Raw genomic sequence first — 27,669 nt, 5'->3', positions numbered from 1 at the left:
CGGTGAGCGCATGTATCTTTTGATGTCATAATATGCAGCTCCATGTCGCATTTAATGCTCAAGCACCGCTTTCGGAATCCCTTTGCGTGTCTACGTGATTGTAATGACACTTTAGGTGTTCGTGTCGTAGTGCGCTGTAAACGCCAAGAAGTGAACTGTCTGATGGCACAGATTTTGATTGCGCGTAAGGGTACGCAATATAACGTTGCCATCCGCCTCAGAAAGTAGCAGTCCCGCAAGGCTCGCCTGCTTTTAGACGCATGCAAATCAACCCTGTCCTAGAGCAGCAACATGGGGGAGGGGCTGCTAACGAACTGTTGAAAAGGGTGAGAACGCGTTGTTGTAAAATTTTGGAAATGCGTTTTCGGGTCGCATATATTCACTTTTTACGTCATGTGCCCCATTATAATAGGATGCTTTAGCTCAAGGCGAGCTGCACTTTTCCTATTGAAACGCATTTCAAACAAAGAAATGCTTTTATTAAAGAACTGTTGGACTAACGTGAACTAAGTGGGTTGCATTCAACAGAAATAATAGAAGCAGTAGGTAGAGGCTATAGGAAGTGATAACTGAGTTTTTGTGATTAATATTGCAAATTTCCACAATCTTTGTAAAATTAAACGGTAATTTAAACAAAAAATTCATTTGCTAGCGTCACTAGAGTCTGCATTCTACCTTTAATCAGAACAAGCTTCATGGTTCGTGATGGAACAAGAGACCAATTTCTTCCGTTCCTAATCATTTAGAGAGATGTGGCCAAGTTAACAGAGCTCGAGGCAGGTTCACGCAGAAAGCGACGGAATCTCGTTTCACATTTCGCAGGAACTTCGCGTTGAGCGAATGGTGTCGCTGGGAGTTCCGGTTCCCCCAACAGCGACTGGACCGCGTCAACATGCTGGTCATTGCCCTGGTGGACGAGGAGGCTCTGGACGCCTTGGACGAAGACCTGCGCCAGTACGTGCGCGAAGCGAACCATCTGCGCTGGGGCGAGCCCAACTTCCATAAGAGGCTGCTGCACTCGCTGTCCAAGCAGAACGCGTGGAGGAAGCTCATAGGCGACAGCCAGGGATTTGCTCCGAACACCGCGATCGACGTTGGTAGCACCCAAGATGCGGAGCCGCTTTCTCAGATGACGTATCTCACATTCGGTCCGCAAGGACAGTGTTTTAACGTCAACTCCGAGGAAATATCACTTTGACTACTTTGAATAAAAAAATATGTTGCGTATAATAAGGGACAACCAATCTTGCCAAGTCTTCAGGGCTGGTAACTGTGACATTTCTTTCTGTTATAGCAGCCTTCAAGTAGAAGCTGAGCAGACGACGCGTGCACCTTGGCCTGTATTAAGGAAAAAACCTAACGCTTTATTCGTCCGTAGGGAAAGGAATGATAGCGAATAGTGTGCTGGATAATTCATTAGCGACGGCGGACCACTATCAGTAAAAAGCTTTGTGAATACGGGGCCCTATACTGCTTAGCGCATATGATGCAAGTGCCAGGAAGTCGTCTCCGCTATCTCTCAGCGCGCCTCGGACAGCCGCGGAAGCTCACTAAACTCGGAGATTGTGCCCACGTGCGCGTGCTCTGAGTCATATGCGTCGCTTCCGGCTAGCACTTGTGGCGCGCTATATTGTGTCAGAAACATGTGCTTTGGCGCGATTTTTGTGACGTATCTATTAGTAAATAAAACGTAAAATTTTTCACGAAGGCCGCCACACATTGATACTAACAGAAACTAGGTCTATTAGGCCAACCAGAATTTCTTTGTGGAAGGTCCTGAAGGTAATAATGTGGGGCTGCTTTGTTCGGTACAGTCTGCGACATGTATTAGGTCAAAAAATTACCACAACATGATATATACCACTTGAGCGCTCATGCTGGGCTGCCTCCTTATAAGCAAGAAAACGTCGCCGCAAGATGAATGAACGAATGACGCATGCCATGCGGCCTCATCGATATCAGCGACGCATTGTTACCGCTCTCCTGTTCCTCGTGTCATCACCAGCTTAGCATCGTCTACCAGGGGCATTACGTCATCCAATGCCCATATAAAAGACTGTTCACATGCTTTCGATTTCGGTGGGCATGGCGGGCCGAGCAAAGGCATGTGGCCTAACACGCACTTCCTCTGCTTCACGCAGGTCAGTTATTATTGCTCCACAATTATGACCGATTCTCGCTGTCTCTTGGTTCTGCCATGCCCACAACAGTGCATTGTATTGTTTGTGAAGTGTTTAGAGTGTGCAGGCTAAAGCTCTGCGTGGTTGTTGAGTTCAATCTCGGTCCATGTACGGGGGACACCAGTACAATAGATTTATCGCGGCAACAGACAATCAATGGGTTGTGCTATTGCTGTATTGGTGAAGCAGGTCATTCAAGTTTTTTTATTTTACCGCACCTTATTGATAACAGGAGCGTCTCCTTAAGACTGTTCTGCTGGGGTCGATGTTTGCTTTTCTTTCTGGTTTACCAACTATCTGATTGACCACCAACTTTTTTCTCGACTTGGCTGATCACATGCCTAAATTCGTTCACGATAAAAGGCGATTTTAATCTGCCTGTATTGGATTTAAATCGTCCTCTTTAGGGTTCTGGCCTTGGCATGCATTACATTCTTGATATTATGCTGCAACATAACCTTCAGCACGCAGTTACAAAGCACAGGTGTGTCTAGGGCACTTGCACTCGCATACTTGACCTGGTGTTTATCACCCGATCGATGGAAAATTTTGGTGTCTCGGTGGAAAACGGCATCTCCGATCTCAATATGTTGTATTGTTCAAGCAGCATCTAAAAGCCCAACAACCCTCCACGTACAAAGTCTGTCTGTGTAAAAGACTTTTCGCGTGCCAGGGACGAAAGCGTGCTTGACTACCTTTACCTATGCCTGAGCGATCTTAAAGAAAGTTAAGCGCGCCTAATATGGGATAAGCTTAAAGAAATCTGCATGTAATGCATAAAACATTTTATTTCCAATAGAATAAAGAAAGCGGACAAAAGAAATCTCTGGATCACGCGTAAGGTCTTGCATTTAAAACGAATACTGAAGTACTGAATACGATCACGTGTCTTGCGATGTGCAATAACCGCTGCACAACTTGCAATGCGTCAGGCTGTGAGCCATTCAGAACATCACTACATTGAGCACACGCTGCAGAGCTCTATTCAAAACGCTCCGCAGAGGTTTTGGAGGCACTTGTTTAGGAAAAACAAGTCTGTGCACCAAATAATGCACAATGACGTTTTTCTCACCGATAAAGCAAGCATTGCTGAACAGTACAATATATATTTCTACAGTGTTTTCTTTTTCGAAATCAAACTCCCAAATACGGCAAACAGCTGCATCGTCTCCTCCCCAACCAAGTATTGTGTCTTCCGCAGGCGTGTTATCCACTGTTGAATCTGAAAAAAAAAAGTGTCTCTTGGTCCTACAGGATTCCAAATATGTTCTTACAGCGTTATAGTCAAATGGTACCCAAATTTCTTGTCATAATTTTCCGTGCAAGGCTATGACTAGCTTAGTTACTCCTCATAGGAGAGTGGCGCGGATTGTGCCACTACTTATGAATGGTGCCGCACCATCTGTTCCAAATTTTCTTCCTACCCGCCCTGATTGCTTAGCGGCTATTGTGTTGGGCTGCAGAGCAGAGGTCGCGGGATTGAATCCCGGCCATGGCGGCTGCATTTTGATATGGAAGAAATGCGAAAACACCTGTGTACTTAAATTTAGGTGCACGTTAAAGGAGCCCAGGTGGTCCAAATTTCCGGAGTCCCTCACTACGGCGCGCCTATAATCAGATCGTGGTTTTGGCACGTAAAACCTCACATTTTCGCTCCGATATCACTTACGTCTTCTTCTAAACTCGGTCGGCACATTGTTGCCACTTCTATAACCACCTTTCTAAGCGACAGAGACATCCTATCTTCATTTCAACACGGATTTAGACATGGACTTTCTAGAGTCACACAACTAACATCTGTAGTTCATCGCTTCGCCGATATTCTAAACAGGTTCGGGCAGATTGACGTTATTGTTCTAGCTTTTAGGAAATCGGTTGACCTGGTTCTATATGCAAAAAAAATATGTAAGCTTGAATCTACTGGGCTTCGTTCTTTCGTATTTAATTGGGTGTCTGTTTATCTTTCGAACTGCGCGCAGTTCATTACTATTGACTCTAATTGTTCCTGCTGCCTCCCAGGCACTTCTGGCGTACCGCATGGAAATGTGCTGGGACCATTACTTCTTTAATAAGCATTAATGCCATTGTTGATATGAGTAGTGAACCAGTGCCGATTAGGCTTTTTGCTGACGATTGTGCATCGTTCAATGAGATCAGGTGTTCTGAAGATCACGTCATTCTTAATTTAACCGTCAGAATATTCATTGCTGGTACAATCAGTGGGACATGAAACTTAGCAATGACGAAACTATCTTCATGAAAGTTACCAATAAAAAGAGTAGCGTTTCATTTCCATATAACCTTCTGTCTCACCCGCTCGGGGAAATTAATGAATACACATGCCTAGATGTTACTATAACCAATTATCTCAGCTAGAATAAACATACATCAAACATGCGTACCTCAGAATTTAAGAAACTTTGCTTCTTCAGGCACAAAATAAAAGCTGCCCCTACTCGCGCAATACTCTTAGCCTACCCCACAATCATCAGACCGAAACTCGAGCACGGATGCACCGTCTGGAACCCTTTAGAAAACATAACTTCGAAGTAATGGAAATGACCCAGCGAAAATTTGTTCAACTTCTCTTTAACAAATGCCTCTACACTGACTCTCCCGTCACCCTCATGGCTTACATAACACACATACACTGTAAATACGAAGAAAAATTTTAAGATTGAGGTTAATTTTCTTAATTAAAGATAACAAACGCTCCATGGGAACTGGTCAACTTATTAAGTACACCATAACACGCCTAATAAGAAATCATGAAGCGGAATCCCTAACACCGTACTACGCTTGAGTCAATGTATTTAAATTATATTTCTTCCCGCGTACGGTAACTCAATAGAATATACTTCCGACTGATCTACCAACAGTTATTGGTGCCTTTGACAAGATTGCTTATTGGCTGTTGCAGACTTATTTCCTGTTCCTGCTATGTGTCATTCTCTACATGTTCTGTTTACTGCAACGCAAATGCTGTGCTTTTTGTTGTCGTTGCTTTTGTTGTCTTTCTGTTTTGCCCCTGCTACCAGGACCCATTCAGGGACTGCAGTATGTAGATAAATAAATAAATAAATAAATAAATAAATAAATAAATGCAGAGCCGACTATTGTGCTTACCTGTATCATTGTATCATCTACTCATTTCCCATTGTTTTTAGTTTGGTGATTTGCATTGATTTCATTTGTTAATTAGAGTATTTGTACTTGTATTGGTACATTATATAACTCCATGTATAAGTGTATCTTTTCACAGAAATGTTCTTTTTGCACTCTCCTCTGAATTGCTTCGGCCTTGAGGGTACAATAAACGAAATGAAACGAAATTATCGTTGTTGCCAGTCACCCTTATTTATCTGGCATGTAAGAATTACTCGTTAAATTACCAGTGGTCGCCTAGCCCGCGTGGTTTGTGTCGTGGATAATGTGGATGCGTGTCCGGAAAGCAGAGAAAGGTTCACGAAACAGAAAGGTGTCACGAAAAGCTTATTAAAGGGACATGCACATGTTACGAAAGCCAATCCGCACCTTATGTGTGGTGATCCCTCTGCCACCTTAGCTAACCGATGGCCAGAGCTTGAAGCCAGAGTGCAAGCGAATTATTCGGTAAATTCAAGCACTGTGACAAATGATATGATAAACATTGAAAGTTTGGGCTTCCGCGGAACTAACTTACGACAACGCGAAATATTTCAGATAATATACGAGAGAACTAGATTGAGTTAACACAAATCGGACGCCGGCGGCATTTTGAATAATCCTGTCGAAGCTTTGCCATGTGGAATACTTTCCAATCTGTTTGGTCATATACAGCAAGCAACGCTACCGAGGGGAAGGAGCCAGCGGCTAACACGTTTTTTTTGTTGTTCGGTGCAAACGCTGAATTTCATCTATTGTTTCCGTGATGACCACTCTTTTATTATCAGATGAAGGCATTCTGGCTTTAGTGCTAAATGTGGAATAAAAATATCTGGGTCCTCACCACATCTCAAACGCCATCTTTTTAAAAAAAATGGTGCGTGAACTATGTGTTGATTTATTTAGGCAAAGTATGGATAATGGGGTTCACCTCATGAGTTGAATGCAGCCGAAGAAGTTCTTATCCATGGAGCCGAACGAGGAGGAGAAGTAGGAGGAGGAAGAGGAGGAGTATCGATCTAGGAATGGGCGAACCTAGAATTGCATGTATGCATGTATGAATTACAAAAGCCAAGTCTGCATGGATGGATGAATGCTGTGAGCGTGCCCTTTGAAACGGGACACTTGGTAACGCCACCAAGCCCCTCCTTTTTATTTTGTCTAATGTCTCATCTATATATTATTTTCAAAGAGACAAAAAGCTTTCAGCAAAAAATAGCGCTTATTCCGCTTCACAACCACACAGTCCCTCTAAAAGTTTCGGAACTACCACTGAGACCTTCCGCTGCCGCTGTTTGTAAACTCCTAACATTTCTGCCACCAAACCGCCAATCGCTTTTAATAATGTCTTCTGCGGCCATGTTTACTTTCCGCCTGTTATCCCTTAACCCAAGGACATCAAGGAGGCCACCAGTGCATAAAGAGGCAGCTCGGCCGATATCTTCGCATTTTGATACAACAGGTTTAGCTTTATCGCAGCAAGGGAATTGTTCCGCTCGAGCACCAGCTATCGAATGCGGTAGGGTCTGAAACCCGGTGCAACTCACCTGCTAACGTAAGCCCCAGTAAAGCCAAGGAATCAACACGGAACGCATTAGCATGTACTTTACCCAAGTGAAGTTTACCCGGCTCAACCATCATTTATTGAGTACCTGCATCGCCTTAGAAGGCATTAAAGCAGGGGGGTACATACATATCTTCATCAGTCGACACTCATTTCAACACACAAAGCCCGGTAAAACCTTTCATTACATTGTATACCAACAATATTTGACGGGAGAGCATTCCAGTCCCTCGTGGTCCTGTAAAAAAATTCATAACGCAAGGTGTCACCCTTAAAAGGAAATTCATTGAGTTTCAAGGCATGGTCTCTTCTACGGGAAATGTATGATGGTAATTTAATATTTTTGTTCCTGTCGATGCCTATTTTAGAATAGTAAACACTGTGAAAAAATTTGAGTCTGAGGCACTTTCTTCTATCCTTTAGATCTTGCCAATGAAGTCTGCGCTTGCCTTCGTTAATACTGAGGTTTTTGTCGTAATTACCAAGAACGAATCGAACCGCCCTATCCTGAATTTTTTCCAGCAAATCGACTAACTGACACGTATAAGGATCCCAGCAAATGCAAGCGTACTCAAGTACCGAACGTACGTGTATAAAACACAGCTGTTTTTTCACTTTACTAGGTAACTGGCCAAAATTTCGACGGAGGAAGCCCAACTTTCGTACCGCCTTCTTTCTTACCTCCTGTACATGCCTGTTCCACCTTAAATCCGAGGTAAACCAAACTCCCAAGTATTTACATTCCGTAACCCTGCTTAGAGTAACGCTGTTTAGTTTGTACTCGTATGTCTTGTTTGAATGTTTCCTTGTAAAGGTGATGTTTAAACATTTTGAAACGTTAAGTGACATTTCCCATTTCGCACAACATACTCCAACCTCCAACCTTCAATACTACAACCCCGTGTCACACAAACGAAATTTTAGGAGGAGCCGAATAATTTCTCGTCGAAATGTCCAGCTGGAAAAAAATTGGCGCGCCCAAACTACAATATTGTCGCAGTACAATGCGGACAGTATACAGGGAGACGTTCAAGAGCCGCAGGACAACTTGTTCAAATACAAAAACAGGCCAGAGCCACGTCTTCTTCGATCTCGCCATTGCCCCCTGACCCACTAGACGAAATCCGTTAATGTCCCTATCTTCGTTGTCGCCTGCATAGAAGAATAGACGCACGCGTCATTTGTCCCTCCCTAAGAGAGCATCGTCCTGATGCTAGACCAGAAGTGTCACTTGCGGAATTAAGGGTCTCTCGCATAGTTATTCGCTCACATATGGCTTCATGCGGACAACGGGCACAAGTTCAGGACGGTGCGTGCGGCGCCGCGTACCATTGGGACTATCGGGGACAACCTCGTACGTGACGTCACTTAGTCGGCGCAATACTCGATACGGTCCGAAGTATCGCCTTAACAGCTTCTCGGAGAGGCCTCGTTTTCGTATGGGTGTCCAAACCCACACTCTGTCACCGACGTGATAGATTACTATTCGACGGTGAAGGTCAAAGCGCCCTGCGTCGTAGTCTTGCTGCTGGCAGATCCGCAAGCGCGTGAGTATCCGAGCCTCTTCTGCGCGTTGCGTAAACACAGCGGCGTCCGTATCATTGTCGTCAAAGTCATGTGGAAGCAAAGCATCCAACATCGTTTGTACATCCTACCCATGAACAAGGGTGAACGGAATCATGCGCGTCGTCTCCTGTTTCGCCATATTATATAAAAAGGTGATGTAAGGTAGGATGTCGTCCCAATTTTTATGTTCAACATCCACGTACATGGAGAGCATGCCTTCAATTGTTTTCTTTAGGCGTTCTGTTAATCCGTTGGTTTGTGGATGGTAGGCGGTTGATTTCCGATGCGCCGTTCCACTTAGCAGCAAGACGTGATCTAAAAGCGCAGCCTTGAATGCGGTTCCTCGGTCTGTTATTACGAGGGTTGGTGCGCCGTGTCCAAACACAATGGGCTCAATGAAAAAGCGCGCCGCCTCTTCCACTGTGCTTCTCTGGATTGCCTTTGTTTCAGCGTAACGTGTGAGATAGTCGGTCGCTGCTATAACAAAGCGATTCCCGGCAGTAGAAGTAGAAAGCGGACCCAACATATCCATTCCGATTTGGTCAAATAGTCTTCGAAGAACCTGGACGGGTTGCAGGAGGCCGGCTGGTTTCGACGGAGGTGACTTGCGCCACTGGCAGACGAGGCAAGTGCGGACGTGATGTTTCACGGTGGTGTTAAGTCTCGGCCAGTAGTACTTCTGCTTCACTCTATCCAACGTTCTCGTGTAGCCTAAGTGACTAGAAGTCACCTCGTTGTGACAGGCTTGAAGTACTTCCGTGCGAAGAGCTGCAGGAATGACGAACAGATAGGGGGACCCGGTCGAAGAAAAGTTTCTTTTGTAGAGGGCATTGGCCCGCAAAAAAAACGACAACAGGCCTCTTGCGAAAACTCTACGTGGTTTCCCAGATCTGCCCTCTAAGTAATTGACGAGCTCAAGCAACTCAGGGTCGTCCCGTTGTTGTTGGGCGATGGTGGATGTGTCCAGAGCACAAAGAAATTCCGAGTCTTCTTCGGGTGCAGCAGACGACTCTATCGGCGATCGAGACAGGCAGTCAGCATCCGTATGTCGTTTCCCCGACTTGTACTTGACAGTCATGTCAAACTCTTGCAGCTGTAAGCTCCAACGCGCCAGTCGTCCCGAAGGGTCTTTAAGGTTTGTCAACCAACACAGTGAATGGTGCTCGCTGATAACTGTGAAGTGGCGGACATACAAATATGGGCTAAATTTCATAACAGCCCATACTACGGCGAGGCATTCCTTCTCAGTTGTGGAGTAATTGGCCTCTGTGCGTGAGAGTGTTCTGCTAGCATAGGCAAGTACTCTTTCTCTGCCCTCCTGCCACTGCACAAGAACAGCTCCCAAGCCAACATTGCTGGCATCAGTGTGGAGCAATGTAGCAGCGGTCTCATCAAAGTGACCTAGCACTGGAGGTGTCTGGAGACGTTCCCGCAAGTCAGCGAATGCATCTTGCTCTTCGTCGCCCCATACAAAAGCAACGTCGTCTTTCGTCAGGCGAGTTAACGGCGACGCAATGCGAGCAAAGTCCGCAATAAACCGCCCGTAAGAGGCACAGAGGCCCAGAAAGCGCCTGACAGCCTTTTTATCGGTTGGTACTAGGAACTGTGCTACGGCCGCAATTTTCTCAGGATCTGGGCGAACACCGGCGTGGCTGACGACGTGACCAAGAAACTGCAGTTCCCCGAAACCAAAGTGGCACTTCTCCGGCTTCAGGGTGAGGCCGGCGGACCGGATGGATTGCAGAACCGCTTCAAGCCGTTGGAGGTGTTCTTTAAAAGTTGCGGAGAACACGATGACGTCGTCCACGTACACTAAGCAGGTTTTCCACTTCAGACCCGAAAGCACAGTATCCATGAGGCGTTGGAATGTAGCAGGGGCAGAGCACAAGCCCAAAGGCAAGACTTTAAATTCGTATAGGCCGTCTGGCATCACAAAAGCAGATTTCTCATGGACTCTCCGATCTACCTCGATTTGCCAATGTCCGCTTTTTGAGTGCATTGAAGAGAAGTAACGCGCGTGACGGAGCCTGTCGAGTGAATCATCTATACGGGGAAGCGGGTACACGTCTTTCTTGGTCACTTGATTTATTTTTCGGTAGTCTATGCAGAAACGCAAGCTGCCGTTTTTTTTCTTAACTAGAACTACAGGGGATGCCCAGGGAGTTGTTGATGGTTGAATCACGTCGTCTTCCAGCATTTTTGTCACTTGTTGTATGGCTTCACGTTCTCTGGGAGCCACACGCTAAGGATTTTCGTGAATTGGTCTTGCCGTATCATCTGTAATTATCCGATGCTTCGTTAGAGGCGTCCGTCCGACGCTGGACGTCGACGCAAAGCAGTCATTGAACTTTGACAATAGCGTGAGAAGCCGCTCTCGTTCGTGCTGCGACAAAGCAGTGCTGACATCGAGTGCAGAAATCTGGGCCTTGCGGAGGTGCTTCTTCGAGTTGCGAACAGCAGCCTCGAACATCCGCAACACCATCAAAATAAGCCAGAGCTGTGCCCTTTGGAAGGTACCGTCGCTCTGTGCTAAAATGGGGTAGTAACAAGTTAGTGCGCCCGTCGGTGACATTTACGATTCCTCGTGCGACCGAGATACCGTGAGTAAGCAGTAACGTGGTTACTTGGTCGGCCACTCCCTCGTAATGAAATGGTGTGTGCCAAGCTACCGTAACAAAGGTGCATGACGGAGGTGGGATAACGACGTCGTCTTCTGCTAGACGAGAGAAGTTGCGTTGCGGCGATAAGCAATGGACTAAACCAGGGCTCCGGCACCGGCACCGTATTCTACGGCACCGTATTCTACTTACGGCACCGTATTCATTAGGAAATCCATTTTAATAATCAAATCCTTACAGCACACAGGAAGAACGATGAAGGTGGCTACAAAAGAAGAATATCGGATGGTAATTCCAGCAGTACATCTTCCAATAGGCATCATTAATTGCCCGCCTGCCGTCCTTATGTGGGGTCCCATCCATGGCGTCTTTACTTTCTTCAGACGGAGGACTAGTTCCTCACTCATTATAGAGAAGTCGGCACCAGTGCCGACTAACGCTACCACTGGCTGTCCATCCACCAAAACATCAATGTCGGCGCTCACAATTTCTTCGGTGTCGGGGTTTATCGGCTTCACGTCGTTCTGCGGCGCGAGTGTCGGGGGCGTTTTATTGTCTTGCGGTGGGCCTGCAACCTTACCCCCAGAGGTCGCCGCCTTCAGTTTACCCAGCGTGGGCTGGGCGACCTTTGTCCTCACAGGTCAGCGAAAGCACGTCCAGCAGGGGAAGGCATCTGACGTGGAGGGGTTGGAGAGCGCGACCGACGGCCGAAATCGGACTGAACATGCGGCACAGATTCGTCATTCGAGTGCGCTATTAGTGGTTCCTGAAAAGCAGTTTCGTCACGGCACACCATGGAGTCGTCATTTGCACGTCAACCATAGGACCACGGACTAAAAGGTCGAAATGATCTGTCGCGATGCCAGCAATGACGCGAAATGTGGCCAACGCTTCCGCAGTGAAAACAGAGTGGGCGCCTATCGATGGTGTGCCATGCGTGGGTTCTCCGAAATTGCGGCCGTCCCGTCTGCGGCTGGTGGTATGACTGTAGCTGCGTGACGGGTGCGCGTCTCGAAGCCTCCTCTTGCGGCGGCGACCAAGCAGCAACTGTCGCGGGCTGGTGGTACGGTGGTGTGGTTGTAACGGGTGGTGGACATCCGACAGCGGCTGCGTAGGTCATGGGACGCTGGTGATCTTGAAGATCGGCTGCCGGTAACAACTGCCTGATTTCTGGTAACAAGTGCCTGACCAAGTACGGCCGCTGTCGTCAAGGGCGAAATAGACGTGAGAGAGCTTTTGCTGCACAGTCCACTGATTAATCTGTGCAACGCGTTCATATTTGTGAAGCCAGTCTTCAATGTCTTCGAAGACTGCTCCGCGATAGCGATCGGTAACCAGAGGATGCAGAACGGTTACTTGCTGTGGACTGGAAAACCGGCTGCTTTGGGGTGCTTGCGTTGGGCTGGTTTTGGCCATGGCGAGATGTGTGGAGCTCCCGGACAGGGGTGGTTGAAAGGAGGAGAACTCCGGGGAGAAGGCCTAGCAGTCGACGACTAAAGCGATGCACGGGTGTTGAAACTGGTGATAACGCGTATGGGCTAGAGGAACGACTCCCAGAAGGACTCCCGAGCATCAGGCATGGTCAGTACCCCGCACCTCCACCAGTGTCACAGTACAACGCAGACAGTAGACAGGGAGACGTTCAAGACCCGCAGGACAACTTGTTCAAATACAAAAACAGGCCAGAGCCACGTCTGTTTCGATCTCGGCGAATCCTCCTGATGCACTAGACGAAATCCGTTAATGTCCTTATCTTCGTTGTCGTCTCCATAGAAGAATAGACGCACGCGTCAATATGGTGCATGCTGTCGTGGGAGACAGCGGATTAATTGTGCCCACCTGGAAATGTTTTAACGTGCGTCCAATGCACGGTACGTAGGCGTTGGCCTGTTTTGCGCAATCGAAATTCAGCCGCTGCGACCACGAGTTGATTCCGCGGCCTCGGGCTTAGGAACGCAATCTAAGAACGTAACTAAGAACAGGTCTGTCTAAGAAGAGGGCAGCTGAGTTCTGTTTTATAAAACAAACACATTTTTTTTAAAAATAGAGCCAGCACAGCTTTACATCTAGTCTATCGATCATGACACAGTTACTTATCAATTAATGAAATATTGACAACTCTGGAGTGATGTGGGCAAGTCGATGTAAATTTTCTGGAGTTGGATAGAGCCTTGGACCGGGAGCACAATAAAAGATGCTGATAAGTCTGTACAGCATTTACTCAAGGACCAAATCTGGAGTTGCCTTGACTCGAGTTGTCGCTTCGGAAGCAGTTCATATGCATATGCGCTTTAAATTCTTCATTCGTTCCAGTGTTTTCTTGGATTTCACAAGCCTGCCTTCTTTGGTCACTTGTTCTTTATAAATACCCTGCAAAATTTCTGATGTCTGTTACGTACAGCCTCGCTTATGTCTCATGGCTGTATTGTGCACTCATACGTCCAGTTCATGGATAGGCAATCAATTTAATGCCTGTATTTGGCAGCAATAAACTGCTAGTGCCGCTCGTGAAAAGTAACTTTAAACATTGCGATAGGTGGACACATGGTAATTACGGGAGTAGAAAAGTACAAGAAGGCGCCTGCGAAGAAGGCTTGCAAGATAAACAAAAAGTTGACAGTTGACCACAATGCTCTCCATGTAGGCTTACTCAAACCACCGTGATTGGGACAGCACCTTGCCTTACGTGACATTTGCCTACAACTCGTCACGCCATGACACCGCCGGCTTTTCCCTCTTTTCTCTCTTGTTTGGCCGCCATCCCACATTGCCATTCCAGACTCTTTTACCATAATCTGTGCACCCTGTTATAGATCACGCTCGCGGTGCAGCCTCGCGGGCTCCAACGGCTCTCCAGATTGCGAGGCATTGTCTTTATACCTGCCAGCTGTCCCAGAAGGCCCACTACGATCGCCATCACGCAGTCGTTAATTGCTATCCAGGCTCTTTGCCCTTCTCTGGACGCCTTACCACCACGTTGGCTTGTCGTTCAACCTCCTTTCCCGCAACTCCGGGAATTACAGGGTTCTACGCCAGATCACTGACGTCACGTACGAGATCGCTCCCTTAGATAGGCGATCATCTCCCGCCTCCGCCACTGATATCTTGCCCGTCTCCCGGCGGAAGCATTATGTTGCCGGACACGATCCTACTGCTTCTTAAGCGCAGAGACGGCGCCCTCGCCCGCGGGGCTTCTATGTTACGCGTCATTCCCGTGCACTGCATCATGCATGCTGCCGAGCGTGGAAGAATGCGTCAGAAAGACGGTGAAGACGACGATCAGAGATGCGCTCGTGTTGTTGTCCAGCAATCTAGCCTGCAGCCGTCCCTCTCTGTATATACTTTGTAAATACAATTTCCTGTCCCTTTTGGCTACTCTCATCCACGTGGCAATATTGGCATTTTATAGATTCTCATGCACTCATATATCACTATTACTTGACTTAACATTTGCCTTTAGTGTCCCTTTAAGAGCTTGAAGATTGGCGCATGGGCTCAATCTGGATATGTTATCCACTGCAGCGATGCAGCTGTATCCGGTCAGAACTTCCCAGACATATCAACTTCCCAGTTGATATCAGCGTTGCCACTCTCCTTGCTGTCCCAACCGAATGGGCATTCGCGTTGAGGGTTGTTCGTTCGGCGGGCGCCGCTGTGTCTTTTTAGTGCCAGATAGCAGGATCCATCCAACAAGAAATACCCTGCGACGTCGTCGAAGATTTCAATCGTAATATGTGATTGGGAGCTCGGCATGTTCAAACCAACGAAGTGCCACGTCTGTGTGCTTCTGAAGCCACCGAATAGCTCAGTTCCTTATGGCGAGGTGCATTTTCTGCGCTTTTCCTAAGATGTAAAATAAGAGTTGCGTCACGCCCGTGACACTGAAGACTTCAGCAAGGGGCATTAATTGCAGTCTACACGACATCGGGGAAGCAGCCGCACGTGCTATGACGACCTTGTCATCTATGCGGCTGTATGAAAATGAACTGCAAAGTGTTCCCCTTGGTTTGACCGCTGCAAAGCGTCTTCAAAGGCTCCTCATACAGAGGAATCCCATCAAGCATCTTCGAGGAATGCTTACTTTTTCAAAACTGTGGTTACTGGATCTCAGCTACAACGAAATAGAGACAATCGACGAGGAATATCTGTACGGCTTACCTGAACTTCTCCATGTGTCTTTGTCACACAATAATATACACAAGTTACCACCACATTTTTTCATGAAAACAAGATTGCTGAAGGAAGTGGAACTTCAAGTTAACCGCATTTCTTTTATGGAAGGAGCGTTCAATGACCTGCCCCAATTAGAGGTGAGCCACTAGTCTCATATAAGCTTTTATAGCTCATAAATGATTTGCGCACTACCAACAGGCAGGCTTTAAAGTATTACCTTGCTGAACAATGAGGAAGTCGTGTAGAGTGGGCAAAAAAATTTTACAACTCACGGGCTCTGATAAAAGCTTAATTTGTTCCGAGCCTCACAATGCCGCACTGTATTCTGACTTCCAGATTCTGCTAGTAAGTGCGGTTTTGTGGGATTCCATAAAATGCTGCTCCGACAATCAACTTTTTATTGGATCCCGTGGTGCGTAAGCTTTTCTTGTTGACCAAGTCAAGCGCTCGTACATAAGTACGGGCAGATGCAAGATGTTATAGACGAGTTTCAATATTATTTCTTCATAACTTAGGCCTTACTGTTTGTACCACCAAATTTCGCAGGAATATTTCCGTGGGACACACGCTAAGTCCATCCCGCGTGTCGATTAGCCTACTTCATGCATGAAACATAATATGATAAGGCGAAAATCGTTTCAAAACTTGTGCCTGCAGGAAGCTAAAAGTATGATCTCATTCGTGCCAAGAATATATATCAGTGACATGTAATTTTAAGCTGAATGAAGAAAGTGTTCAAGTGCACAAAATCATGGGCGGAATAGAAAAATATTACGGCAGAATCCATCTCACGATGACTCTTAATGGTAATGCAATTAGCGTTCAAGCAATGTAGTCATGCGCAATGCTGCTGGAGCCACATTTATTTAATATCTGTAATGTCTTTTCTGAGGCTTTCCTTGCTTCGGATACACACAGTCACGTTACTATATATATGACTAAAACTATTAAGTTTCGACACCTTGACTGAGAGTGCGTCTTCGTCATCGTAGGCCTCACCTTCTGAAAAGCGGCAAACCCACTACACAGCCAAGTGTTACGCTCGAGTCATCACTCCCTTCCAGAAAGCATCGTCTCGATGATTCACGTGCGAAACAGAGGGGGAAAAACAAAGCACTTAGACGGCAGCAGTGATAAAGTTTGCGAGGAGGAAACTGTCACACAAGCAGGATGAAAGCAAGCGGAAGTGAGAATGGCCTCGTAAATGTGAGTGATACGGCTTCTTTCCTAGAAACACGGACATCCGTAGGCTGCACGCGACGGAATCGCCGACTCGTTTCTTCAAGGAGAACATCTTAGTTCACCTCGCTGAGGCGGCGGAGGATTCTGTAGGGGCCGGAGTACCGGCGCAGTAACATTACCGACCGGCCGGTTTAGCGAATCAGGGTCCATATCCAAATTTGATCGCCAGGTTCGTAGAGTACGTCGCGACGGCGAGCGTTATACCTCTGGGAGTGTATGGATTGCCGATTCTGCATTCGCTCGCGTGCAAGCTTGCGAGCTGTGTCTGCAAGCCGGATAAATTCCTCCGCGTCAATGGTAATGCCTTATTGTTCGGGGAGGAGCATTACGTTCACCATGGTGGTTGACTCACGGCCGTGGAGCAAACAGGAAGGAGTGAACCCCGTAGTTTCTTGAGCAGCAGTGTTGCATACGAGTGTAAGGCAAGGCAAAACATCATCCCAGTTATTGTATTCTCTGTCGGCATACATGGAAGCATGTCAGCGATTGTGTTATTTAACGTCTCTGTAAGGCCGTTGTACTTGGCCACAACCTCCTATATGAACAACACAATCAAACCTCAGCCCTCAGTCCCCAGCAGCTGTGAAGCAGCTGACCACGGCGGCGGTCAGACCTGCGACGCAGCAGAGGGTGCTAAGAATCACTGGCTCCGGACAGGCCACCATTGGAATATGAACCTGGCAACGTTTAATTGCTAGAACGTTATCTAGTGAGGTGAGTCTAGCAGTGCTATTGGAGGAATTAGAGGGTAGTATATGGGATATAATAGGTCTCAGTGAGGTTAGGAGGACAAAAGAAGCATATACAGTGCTAAAAAGCGAGCACGTCCTGTGCTACCGGGGCTTAGCGGAGAGAAGAGAAATAGGAGTCGGATTCCTGATTAATAAGAATCTAGCTGTTAACATACAGGAATTCTATAGCATTAACGAGAGGGTGGCAGGTCTTGTTGTGAAACTTAATAAGAGGTACAAAATGAAGATTGTACAGGTCTACTCCCCTACATCCAGCCATGATGACCAGGAAGTCGAAAGCTTCTATGAAGGCGTGGAATCGGCGATGAGTAGAGTGAAAACTAAGTACACTATACTAATGGGCGACTTTAATGCCGAGGTAGGGAAGAAGCAGGCTGGAAACAAGGCAGTGGGGGAATATGGCATAGGCACTAGGAATATCAGGGGAGAGTTATTAGTAGAGTTTGCGGAACCTAATAATATGAGGATAATGAATACCTTCTTCCGCAAGCGGGATAGCCGAAAGTGGACGTGGAGGAGCCCGAACGGCGAGACTAGAAATGAAATAGACTTCATACCCTGCGCTAACCCTGGCATCATACAAGATGTGGACGTGCTCGGCAAGGTGCGCTGCAGTGACCACAGGATGGTAAGAACTCGAATTAGCCTAGACCTGAGAAGGGAACGGAAGAAACTGGTATATAAGAAGCCGATCAATGAGTTAGCGGTAAGAGAGAAAATAGAGGAATTCCAGATCAAGCTACAGAGGTATTCGGCTTTAACTCAAGAAGAGGACCGTAGTGTTGAAGCAATCAACGACAGTCTTGCTGGCATCATTAAGGAGTGTGCAATGGATGTCGGTGGTCACTCCGTTAGGCAGGATACCAGTAAACTATCGCAGGAGACGAAAGATCTGATCAAGAAACGCAAATGTATGAAAGCTTCTAAACCTACAGCTAGAATAGAACTGGCCGAACTTTCGAAGTTAATCAACAAGCGTAAAACAGCTGACATAAGGAAGTATAATATGGATAGAATTGAACATGCTCTCAGGAACGGAGGAAGCCTAATAACAGTGAAGAAGAAACTGGGAATTGGCAAGAATCAGATGTATGCGTTAAGAGACAAAGCCGGCAATAGCATTACTAATACGGATGAGATAGTTCAAGTGGCTGACCAGTTCTATAGAGATTTATACAGTACCAGTGGCACCCACGATGATAATGGAAGAGAAAATAGTCTAGAGGAATTCGAAATCCCACAGGTAACGCCGGAAGAAGTAAAGAAAGCCTTGGGAGATATGCAAAGGGGGAAGGCAGCTGGGGAGGATCAGGTAACAGCAGATTTGTTGAAGGATGGTGGGCAGATTGTTCTAGAGAAACTGGCCACCATTTATACGCAATGCCTCATAACGTCGAGCGTACCGGAATCTTGGAAAAACGCTAACATAATCCTAATCCATAAGAAAGGGGACGCCAAAGACATGAAAAATTATAGACCGATCAGCTTGCTGTCTGTTGCCTACAAAGTATTTACTAAGGTAATCGCAAACAGAATCAGGAACACCTTATACTTCTGTCAACCAAAGAACCAGGCAGGATTCCGTAAAGGCTACTCAACAATAGACCATATTGACACTATCAATCAGGTTATAGAGAAATGTGCGGAATATAACCAACCCTTATATATAGCTTTCATTGATTACGAGAAAGCATTTGATTATGTCGAAACCTCAGCAGTCATGGAGGCATTACGGAATCAGGGTGTAGACGAGCCGTATGTAAAAATACTGAAATATATCTATAGCGGCTCCACAGCCACGGTAGCCCTCCATAAAGAAAGCGACAAAATCCCAATAAAGAAAGGCGTCAGGCAGGGAGATACGATCTCTCCAATGTTATTCACAGCGTGTTTACAGGAGGTATTCAGAGACCTGGATTGGGAAGAAATGGGGATAAAAGTTAATGGAGAATACCTTAGTAACTTGCGATTCGGTGATGATATTGCATTGCTTAGTAACTCAGGGGACCAACTGCAATGCATGCTCACTGACGTCGAGTGGCAAAGCAGAAGAGTGGGTCTAAAAATTAATCTGCAGAAAACTAAAGTAATGTTTAACAGTCTCGGAAGAGAACAGCAATTTACAATAGGCAGCGAGGCACTGGAAGTCGTAAGGGAATACATCTACTTAGGGCAGGTAGTGACTGCGGATCCGGAACATCAGACGGAAATAATCAGAAGAATAAGAATGGGCTGGGGTGCGTTCGGCAGGTATTCTCAGATCATGAACAGCAGGTTGCCATTATCCCTCAAGAGAAAAGTGTATAATAGCTGTGTCTTACCAGTACTCACCTACGGGGCAGAAACCTGGAGGCTTAAGGAAAGGGTTCTACTCAAATTGAGGACGACGCAACGAGCTATGGAAAAAAGAATGATAGGTGTAACGTTAATAGATAAGAAAAGAGCAGATTGGGTGAGGGAACAAACGCGAGTTAATGACATTTTAGTTGAAATCAAGAAAAAGAAATGGGCATGGGCAGGACATGTAATGAGGAGGAAAGATAACCGATGGTCGTGAAGGGTTACGGACTGGATTCCAAGGGAAGGGAAGTGTAGCAGGGGGCGGCAGAAAGTTAGGTGGCCGGATGAGATTAAGAAGTTTGCAGGAACGGCATGGCCACAATTAGTACATGACCGGGGTTGTTGGAGAAATATGGGAGAGGCCTTTGCCCTGCAGTGGGCGTAACCAGGCTGATGATGATGCTGAAGACTGTTCGTCTCAGGATGGTATACAGTGGCGCGGCGATGAGCTGTACCACAAAGCATCATAACATAATGCATTATCTGAGTTGTGAAAGGCGTACCACGATCTGTAATGACCACTTCTGATGCACCATACCAGAGGACTATGTTGTGGATGGAAAAGTGCGCAATGTCACTGGTAGCGGCTCGCAGGAAGGCTGTAGTTTCGCAGTATCGCGTCAGGTAATCAGTCGCAACCACGATAAGGCGGTTGCCAGCAAACGACTTAGGTAATGAGCCGAGCAAGACCGCGCCGATTTGTTGATATAGTTGTGTTGGCGGTGAAACAGACTTTAGGAAACCTGCTGGGCTCTGAAGTGGAGCCTTTCGGCGCAGGCAGTCGCGGCAAGGCTGCACGTAATGCTTGATTCCTCAAGAAGCTTAGGCCATAGTAGCGCTGTCGAATTCGGGCCAACGTACGCGCGAATCCCAAATGGCCTGAAGAGGGCTCATTGTACCAGGCGGACAGAGAAAGAGAGAAAACATTTATTTCGACCATCGAGGTCGTTGCTCTTGAGGTCGAGTGGGTGGTGTCCTAATTCCAGGACTCCACTGGTCGTGGCTGTTCGACGTGCTTGCAGGACGAGAGCTTCTTGTGCCGTCAGGGTATCGCCAGTCAGCTGTACCTCCCACTGTTCAAATTACGTGCTAGGCGTCTTTAAGTGTTGAGGTTTTCCCGCGGTCCCTGACCAGATATGTAAGAGTTATAGGGCATGTGTCGCCGCACCAGGGCCAGATATCGCGTTATGTTTGTGGGAACATTTTGCTGTATATATGTAGGTTTGGAAATGTGTTGGTCTGAGTAAGTCAGAGAGCTACTTCCTTTTCAGTGCTGTGTTTTTGTGTGGGGGAGGATAAGTCCTGCGGTTGAGTTGCTGGATATCGAGTAGGTTGCAGTAATTGGATGGCAGGGGCATGTAGGTAAAGGGTGGGGATTGATGAGAGGATAGGTTTTGCCCCACTCGGTTGATTAGCGCTCGAGCTAAGGCGGTCGCCCTTTCGTTCCTCTCCAGACCTGTGTGCCCCAGCGTCCACGTGATTCGATGGAATTCATGCGTCCTCGGGGCTAAAATTCGAGCCCCCACAAGCGGTGTTCTTCCGTTGGTAAAGTTACGGCAGGCCTGTTGCGAGTGGGTAACGACATTAACTTCCCTGCCTATCCTGTCTTCTTGCTTTATTACTAGCGCCACGGCTATGGCATCAGCCACAGCTGGGGTCTGTGCCCTGACGGATGCTTCGGGGGTCAAGTAGTTGTCACTCCCGTTCCTGGCTGCTACAGGGTACGCCGCCACGTCCACGCACGCTACGTAAGGGTCACCCTTCAATTGTCAGCGTTGTGGTAGAGGGCTCATCATGGCAGGCGGACCGAATATCGCCAATCAGCATGGATGGAACGACAAGATGTCCAGTTCTTTTTATAGAAGACATTTTTGGGGAGGCAGAACGAAGACGGTGAACGTGTGAATGTCCGTAGAGGATGCGAACTTTGGCCTTCAGGATAGTCGATAACTTGCCCGAGGTTTAAATCATCCCTTTTTTGCCGAGCCAAGTCAGATATATTAACAGCGCAAGGGAAACGACTGTCATCATCAGCATCACTTTACACCGTTGCAAGTGCAGCGCGTGAAAGACAGTCAGCGTCAGTGTGCCTTGAGCTAGACTTGTAGACGATTTCTACATCAAATTCTTGAGCACGAAGGCTCAACCTGGCAAAACGTCCTGAAGGGTCTTTTGAAATTCGCTAGCCAACAAAGTGCATGATTGTCGGTAACCACTCTGAACTGACGAACTTATAAATATTGCCGAAGCTTAGCTATCACACAGACTGCTAAGCATTCCTTTCAGTGGTACAGTAGTTCGTTTCTGCATAGGTGAAAGTGCGGCTAGCGTAAGCGATAGCACGTTCAACGCCATCTTGCCACGGCATGAGGACTGCACCGAGGTCAATGTTGCTAGCATCAGTATGGAGTTCAGTGTCGGTATCTGCATCAAAGTGTGCAAGTAAGGGCGGTGTCTGGAGGCACCGCTGACAAACGGAGAAGGCCGCTATATGCTCCGGACCCCAAACAAACGAGAATTCCTCCTTCGCAAATTGTGTAAGGGGTTCTGCGATCTTGGAAAATTCTCCACAATGCGTCTGTAGTATGAGCAGCGGCCCAAGAAGCGACGCACGTCACTTTTCTTGGTTGGTGGTGTAAATTCGGCAACATATATACTCTTTTCTTGGTCTGGCCAAACACCTTCATTACTAACAACGTGGCCGGGGACTTCAGTTCTTGATAACCAAAATCGCATTTCTGAGGTTTTAATGACAGCCCTTCAGATCGAATTGCGAGGAACACAGACTGAAGTTGCTGCAAGTGTTGTTCAAACTTCCCAGAAAAAACAACGACGACGTCTAAATAGGCGAGATGATTCCCACCTAAGACCTGAAAGCACGGTGTCCATCACCCTTTGAAAGATCGCGTGGAAGATGATCATAATCCAAAGGACAGCACCCTAAATTTGTACAGGCCATCAGGAGTTACGAAAGCAGTCTTTTCGCGATCTCGTTCATCAACTTCTATGTGCCAGTATGCGCTGCGTAAATCCATTGAGGAGAAGTATTGGGCATGTCGAAGAGTGTCTGGAGAGCCATATATGCGAGGAAGGGGGTATACATCTTTTTTCGTCACCCTCTTCAGTTTGCGCTAATCCAAACAAAACCGAAGAGTGCCGTCCTCCTTTTTGAGAAGTACAACGAGGGACATGCATGGGCTGGTGGAGGGCTGAGTTGCGTCGTCGTCTGCCGTTTAATTCACTTGACAACGAATCGCCTCTTGCTCCTTTTGTGACTCGCAGTAGGCGTGCTTACGCACGGGACGTTCGGTCTGTTCTGTTATTGTACCGTGCTTTGCGACGGGTGTCTGTGTTACTTTTGACGTGGATGCGCAACAATCGCTGAACATGCATAAAATATTTCGTATTTAACGTAAACCGAATTATCGGCGTCAGTGTGCACAAGAGCAGGGACCGCGTAAATGTAGACTAGTATGGAGATGTCTGCGGAAACAGTTTTGGGGTCGAGGGCATGCGGCGGTGAGGGAGAATCCTTGGCGGTCGGCTTGCTTATCCGGGGAGGAGGGTGTTTCATAGATCCGTGAGCAGCGGCCTCAGCCCCGGAAATTGCGTCTCCTAGTTTTCCCTGCGCGGGCTCGCGGACCTAATGAGTCTGCCCCCAGTGCCAATAGCAACGGCAAGTGTTGGCGAGGTAACGTTGAACATCAAGGAGATAGTAAACGCGATTGGCGATGCGGAAGAGATGGGGACTGTTGGCTCGCCATGTACACTACAATAGCTCGGGGAGGCTTACCATCCCGGTGTCGACGTGTGTCTGGGCTAAACCCAGGAAGGCCCACCTGGTGGTATCGGCTCTCGCGGTATAGGTGACCTGCTTCACCACATTGGTAGCTGATTAGCCGATTGTCTTGAGTGTGCCAAACACTGCATTTCCGAACGTTTAGACTTGGGCTTGCGGAAGGCAGAGTGTTGGAGCAGTATCAAGGGCGAGATAAGGGTTGTGCCGTCGGTTGCGTGGGTGTGCGAGTCGGATAGCCGACTGCTGGCATAGGAGATATTAAGTCTTCGGCTTACGTCAGGAGAGGGGCTGCGACTGGCGGCGTGACCAGCGGTTTTACCAGATACCTATCTGTTGCGAACCACATCACTTGAAATAGTGACGTGGGATTGAGGAGACATTGCATGAATTTGTTGCAGCTCCTCGCGTACAATACTGCGCACGAGCTATCTTAGGGTCGTCGAATCAGGGGTCATAATGAACGACGACAGAGAGATGTGTAGTTGATTGGGCGCTTGGAGTGCGACGACTGCTGCGGCAGCTTACGCTCCATCGTTCTTCTCATTTAAGGAATTCAGCTACGATACCTGGTGGCTAGCGCACTGGAGCTACGAACAACTACTGTTTCACGCGGCGCATCAATAAGCGCACTTTCTTCTGCCGTGCCGGCTTCAGCGCTCCTGAACCACCGCGACATGTCCTCAACGAACATGGCGGAACTCTCATTTGGTCCTTGATTCTTGGAAGTGAAAGCACGGTCTGCTTGCTCCTTCCGGTCTGAACTTCCGTAGGTATTGCGCAGTGGACTACAACATTCTTACCAAGTTGCTAAATTAGCTTCATGGTTTTCGAACCAGATGCGCGCCGAATCCTCGAGGGCGAAGTAAACATACCGGAGGCTCTGGTGGTCGTCCCAGTTATCGACGCTGGCAACTCGATTATTATGGTCCTGCCAGTCCTCACCATCCTCGAGCGCGTCATCTTGAAAATTCACGGAGCAGGTGGTCACTCCAATCCTGCTGCTCATTGAACTGGCTGTCATTGTTTTACCCTTTACTGAGAGTGAGTCAAGTTCTGGTAGTTGTCTTAGCTGTCGCCTTCTGTGCCGAAGGTTAGCGTCGAAGGTGTTGCTAAGTTTGGAGCTTCCTGTCACTCACAGTGCATGGAACAGTTTGCCCAGCATGTCCACCAGTCACACTGCCATATATATGACAAAGCTATCATGCATGTTCAAATGGAAGCACACTGTTCCTGTTCCGGAACCTTCGCTGAGAGTGCGTCTTCGTCATTGTCAGCCTCAGCTTAAGCAGAAGCGGCAAATCCATTACACAACCAACTATTATGCTGGTGGCAACAAAATATGCTTTGTCTTCGGTATCAGTGTACCTTACGGTCGTACTCGCTTGCCAAAGTCGCCAATTTGCATGACGGCATGAGGAATCCATTCGGACGATGCCACGCTGACGAGGAAGAGATGAAGACGGCTTAGTGACGATGGCGAGATGGTCATGGTGTAACAAGGACAGAATGGTGATGCCGGCTTGAATACAATGGGATGGTGACATGTGTATGGTGACGTTGTCGTGACGGCGACGCTATGGCGACAACCGGATTACAAAACTGGAATGAAGGTAATGTCCCAACAACGATGGCGTGGCGGCAACAGTACGACAACCCGTGCTTAAGTGTGTAAGAGTTTGAGGACGAACCCAGCGCTGGCATCCAGTCGTCAGGATTGGGGAGTCAATCCCATCGCTCGTAATCAGTTGTCAAGAGTGGAGACGGGCACGCAAGAGATGGTAGCTGGCCCATGCCGTCATCCAACTTATCCACGCTGAGGACGTTGTTGAAGGGAAGTACTGCTTCTCATCGAGAACGAGGAATATGGATTTATTTGCAGTATCTACATCAGGACGTTACAGTTCATCAGTCGAGCATGATTGCGAGAGAAAATACCCTGAGCAGCCGCGCAACAACAGTTTATAAACACTAGGTCCTCTCTCGATCCCAAGGTGAGGGAAACGGCCGACCAGGCACCGTAGACGAGTCGCCTCTTTGCGCGAGGGATGACTTACACATACTTCCGCACAGGTTCACGGTCTTCAACCGAAGTCAGAAGGTCTTCGCAAAACTCGGGTCTGACGTCAGGAACGGTGCGTGGCAAGGGGCCTCGAACTACGTTCCCTCGGGGACTCCATTGTTCACAGCAGAGCAGGTCGGCGGTGGCGGGTTCAGGCACAATACCTGTTTCGTCCAACTCATCTTGGCTCCTGCGACGGAGAGTTGAGGACGCGCGTATTGTTCTCCGCACACAGTCGACTTAGCGACGCCGTGGCTAGAGGGTTGCGGTCCGGAAAAAGTAGACGCCGCTGTCGGAACTGGTTGGCAAACTTGCTCCTCAGCGGGCCGTTTTTAACAGCACCTCCGTGGCCCGAAAAATCACGACTGTTCAGCGCTGAGAACCGCTGGGCAGGAAGAGAGCGGCTGGTGGCCAGGGGGTGACGCCTTGGCTCGCAGCGATCACTTGTGTAATGATGTCACCGCCCCAAAACATCCAACAAGGACAGGCAACTGCAAAACGAACCCCACAACACGGCTCCGTGCCGAGATGACGTACTTTCGATCTCACTTTAGACCCGCTAGGCTTCAAAGAAAACATAAGTGCAGAAACAAAAAATGTGCATTTCGCTATGCCAACATTTGAAGCAATTTCGTGCTGACAAATTCTGCAATCATGGAGGGAATCCTGCTGAATGAGAGGTGATCTTCTTGGCTTAACACAATTAACAATAGTAAACCTAAAATTTAGGCGGGACCCTTAAACGCAGAATTCAAATTAGCCTGATCAAACCATCAGCTTGCTATGCAACTTTCGCTTCTTATATCTGACGGCGAAGTTGTACTCTTGGAGAGTGAGGCTCTATCTGAGCAAGCGGCCATTTTTGTGTGACATTTGATTAAGCCACGTCAGAGGACAGTAGTCCGTCACGAAGATAAAGTTCGTTCCGTACAAGTAACACGACAACTTCTGGGCGGCCCAAACTCAACAAGCGCATTCCTTCTCTGAAGCGCTGTATGCTCCCTCTCTTCCAGTTAGGTTACGGATGGCATAGAGGATAGGATGCTTCTCGTTATCGTCGACGACATGACTAAGTACCACACCCATACCTCTGTCGCTTGCGTCGCATTGAACTATGAATTCCTTTGTGTAATTTGGCGCGCGAAGCACAGGACGATAAACCAATAGCGTTTTCAAACTTTGGAAAGCGTTATCTTTATCCTTATCTCAGTGGGAGCTACACGGTGCTCCCTTACGGAGGGCGTCCGTTAACGGACCTGCCATTTTCGAATAATTCAGCCTGCACCATTGATAGTACCCAGAAGTGCCAAAAATGAACGAAGGTTTGTTTTCGTGCGCGGCTGATAAGATTCTCCGATCGTAGCTATATTCAGCTCGGCCGGCCGTGTAGTGCCCTGGCCGACATGGCCAATATGAGTAACCTGCGAACAACCAAACCTACATTTTTCCGCTTTCATCGTTAAGCCGGCTTCCCTCAACCGTGAGAACACCTGTTTGAGGTGCGATACGTGTTGTTCCCAGCTGTCCGAAAAAATTGCTACATCATCAAGATATGGCAAGGCGAACTCCTGGAAGTCTCTTAGGACAATATCCAATAATTTAGAGAAGCTAAATGACGCGTTCTTCAGCCCGAAGCTGAGTGCAAGAGGGCGAAAAGTGCCTACAGGTGAGATGAATGCGGCATAGCGGCTGGCACTTTTTGACAGGGGAACTTGCAATACACCCGCACGAGATATATACTTGTAATGTATTTAGCAGCGCTAACTCTTTCAACTCGTTCCTCAATGTTCGGTATCGGGTACAGCTGATCCCTAGTGATGGCATATAACTTCCTGTAGTCAACACACGGACGACGGTCCTTGTTAGGGGTTTCTACCAGTATTAGCGGTGACGTGTACGCACTCCCAGCGGTCTGACATGCGCTCTATTTCTGCCTCCACATTTTTCTCTCTGTCTTGGAGACACCCTGTAAGGCTTTGATTTGAACAGGTTCGGTTGATGTCAGCTCTTTTTTATGCGTTATTAGTTCGGTTCTACCCAGCCGATCGCTGAATCTGTCGAGATATTCTCCTAAAAACCCTCTTAGCTAATCTAGCATGTCGGGTCTAAGAGCGAGCGAGCTTGCCGAATGTTTTACTACTTCTTCTAGGCCGATTTCAGGGTTGGAGGTCGCCTTATTGGCCTCGAGCTCCACCACTGGAAAAGGTGGCACCACCGTCGGCGTGACGTGCT

General features: G+C 47.6%; 1 protein-coding gene across 1 annotated transcript in view; it reads left to right on the top strand.

Moving 5' to 3' along the window:
• The first annotated feature begins 260 nt into the window (after window positions 1-260).
• LOC135908739 (protein toll-like) overlaps window positions 261-27,669 on the top strand; it is a 55,843-nt gene continuing 28,434 nt past the window's right edge. The window contains exons 1-2 of the mRNA XM_070522011.1: window positions 261-326; window positions 875-1,093. Coding sequence (XP_070378112.1) covers window positions 261-326; window positions 875-1,093 — 285 coding nt within the window. The remainder of the gene's footprint in view (window positions 327-874; window positions 1,094-27,669) is intronic.

Source organism: Dermacentor albipictus, chromosome 7, assembly GCF_038994185.2.
Source record: "Dermacentor albipictus isolate Rhodes 1998 colony chromosome 7, USDA_Dalb.pri_finalv2, whole genome shotgun sequence".
In the NCBI taxonomy this organism is placed as follows: domain Eukaryota; kingdom Metazoa; phylum Arthropoda; class Arachnida; order Ixodida; family Ixodidae; genus Dermacentor; species Dermacentor albipictus.
This window is presented reverse-complemented; position numbering and strand designations above follow the sequence as displayed.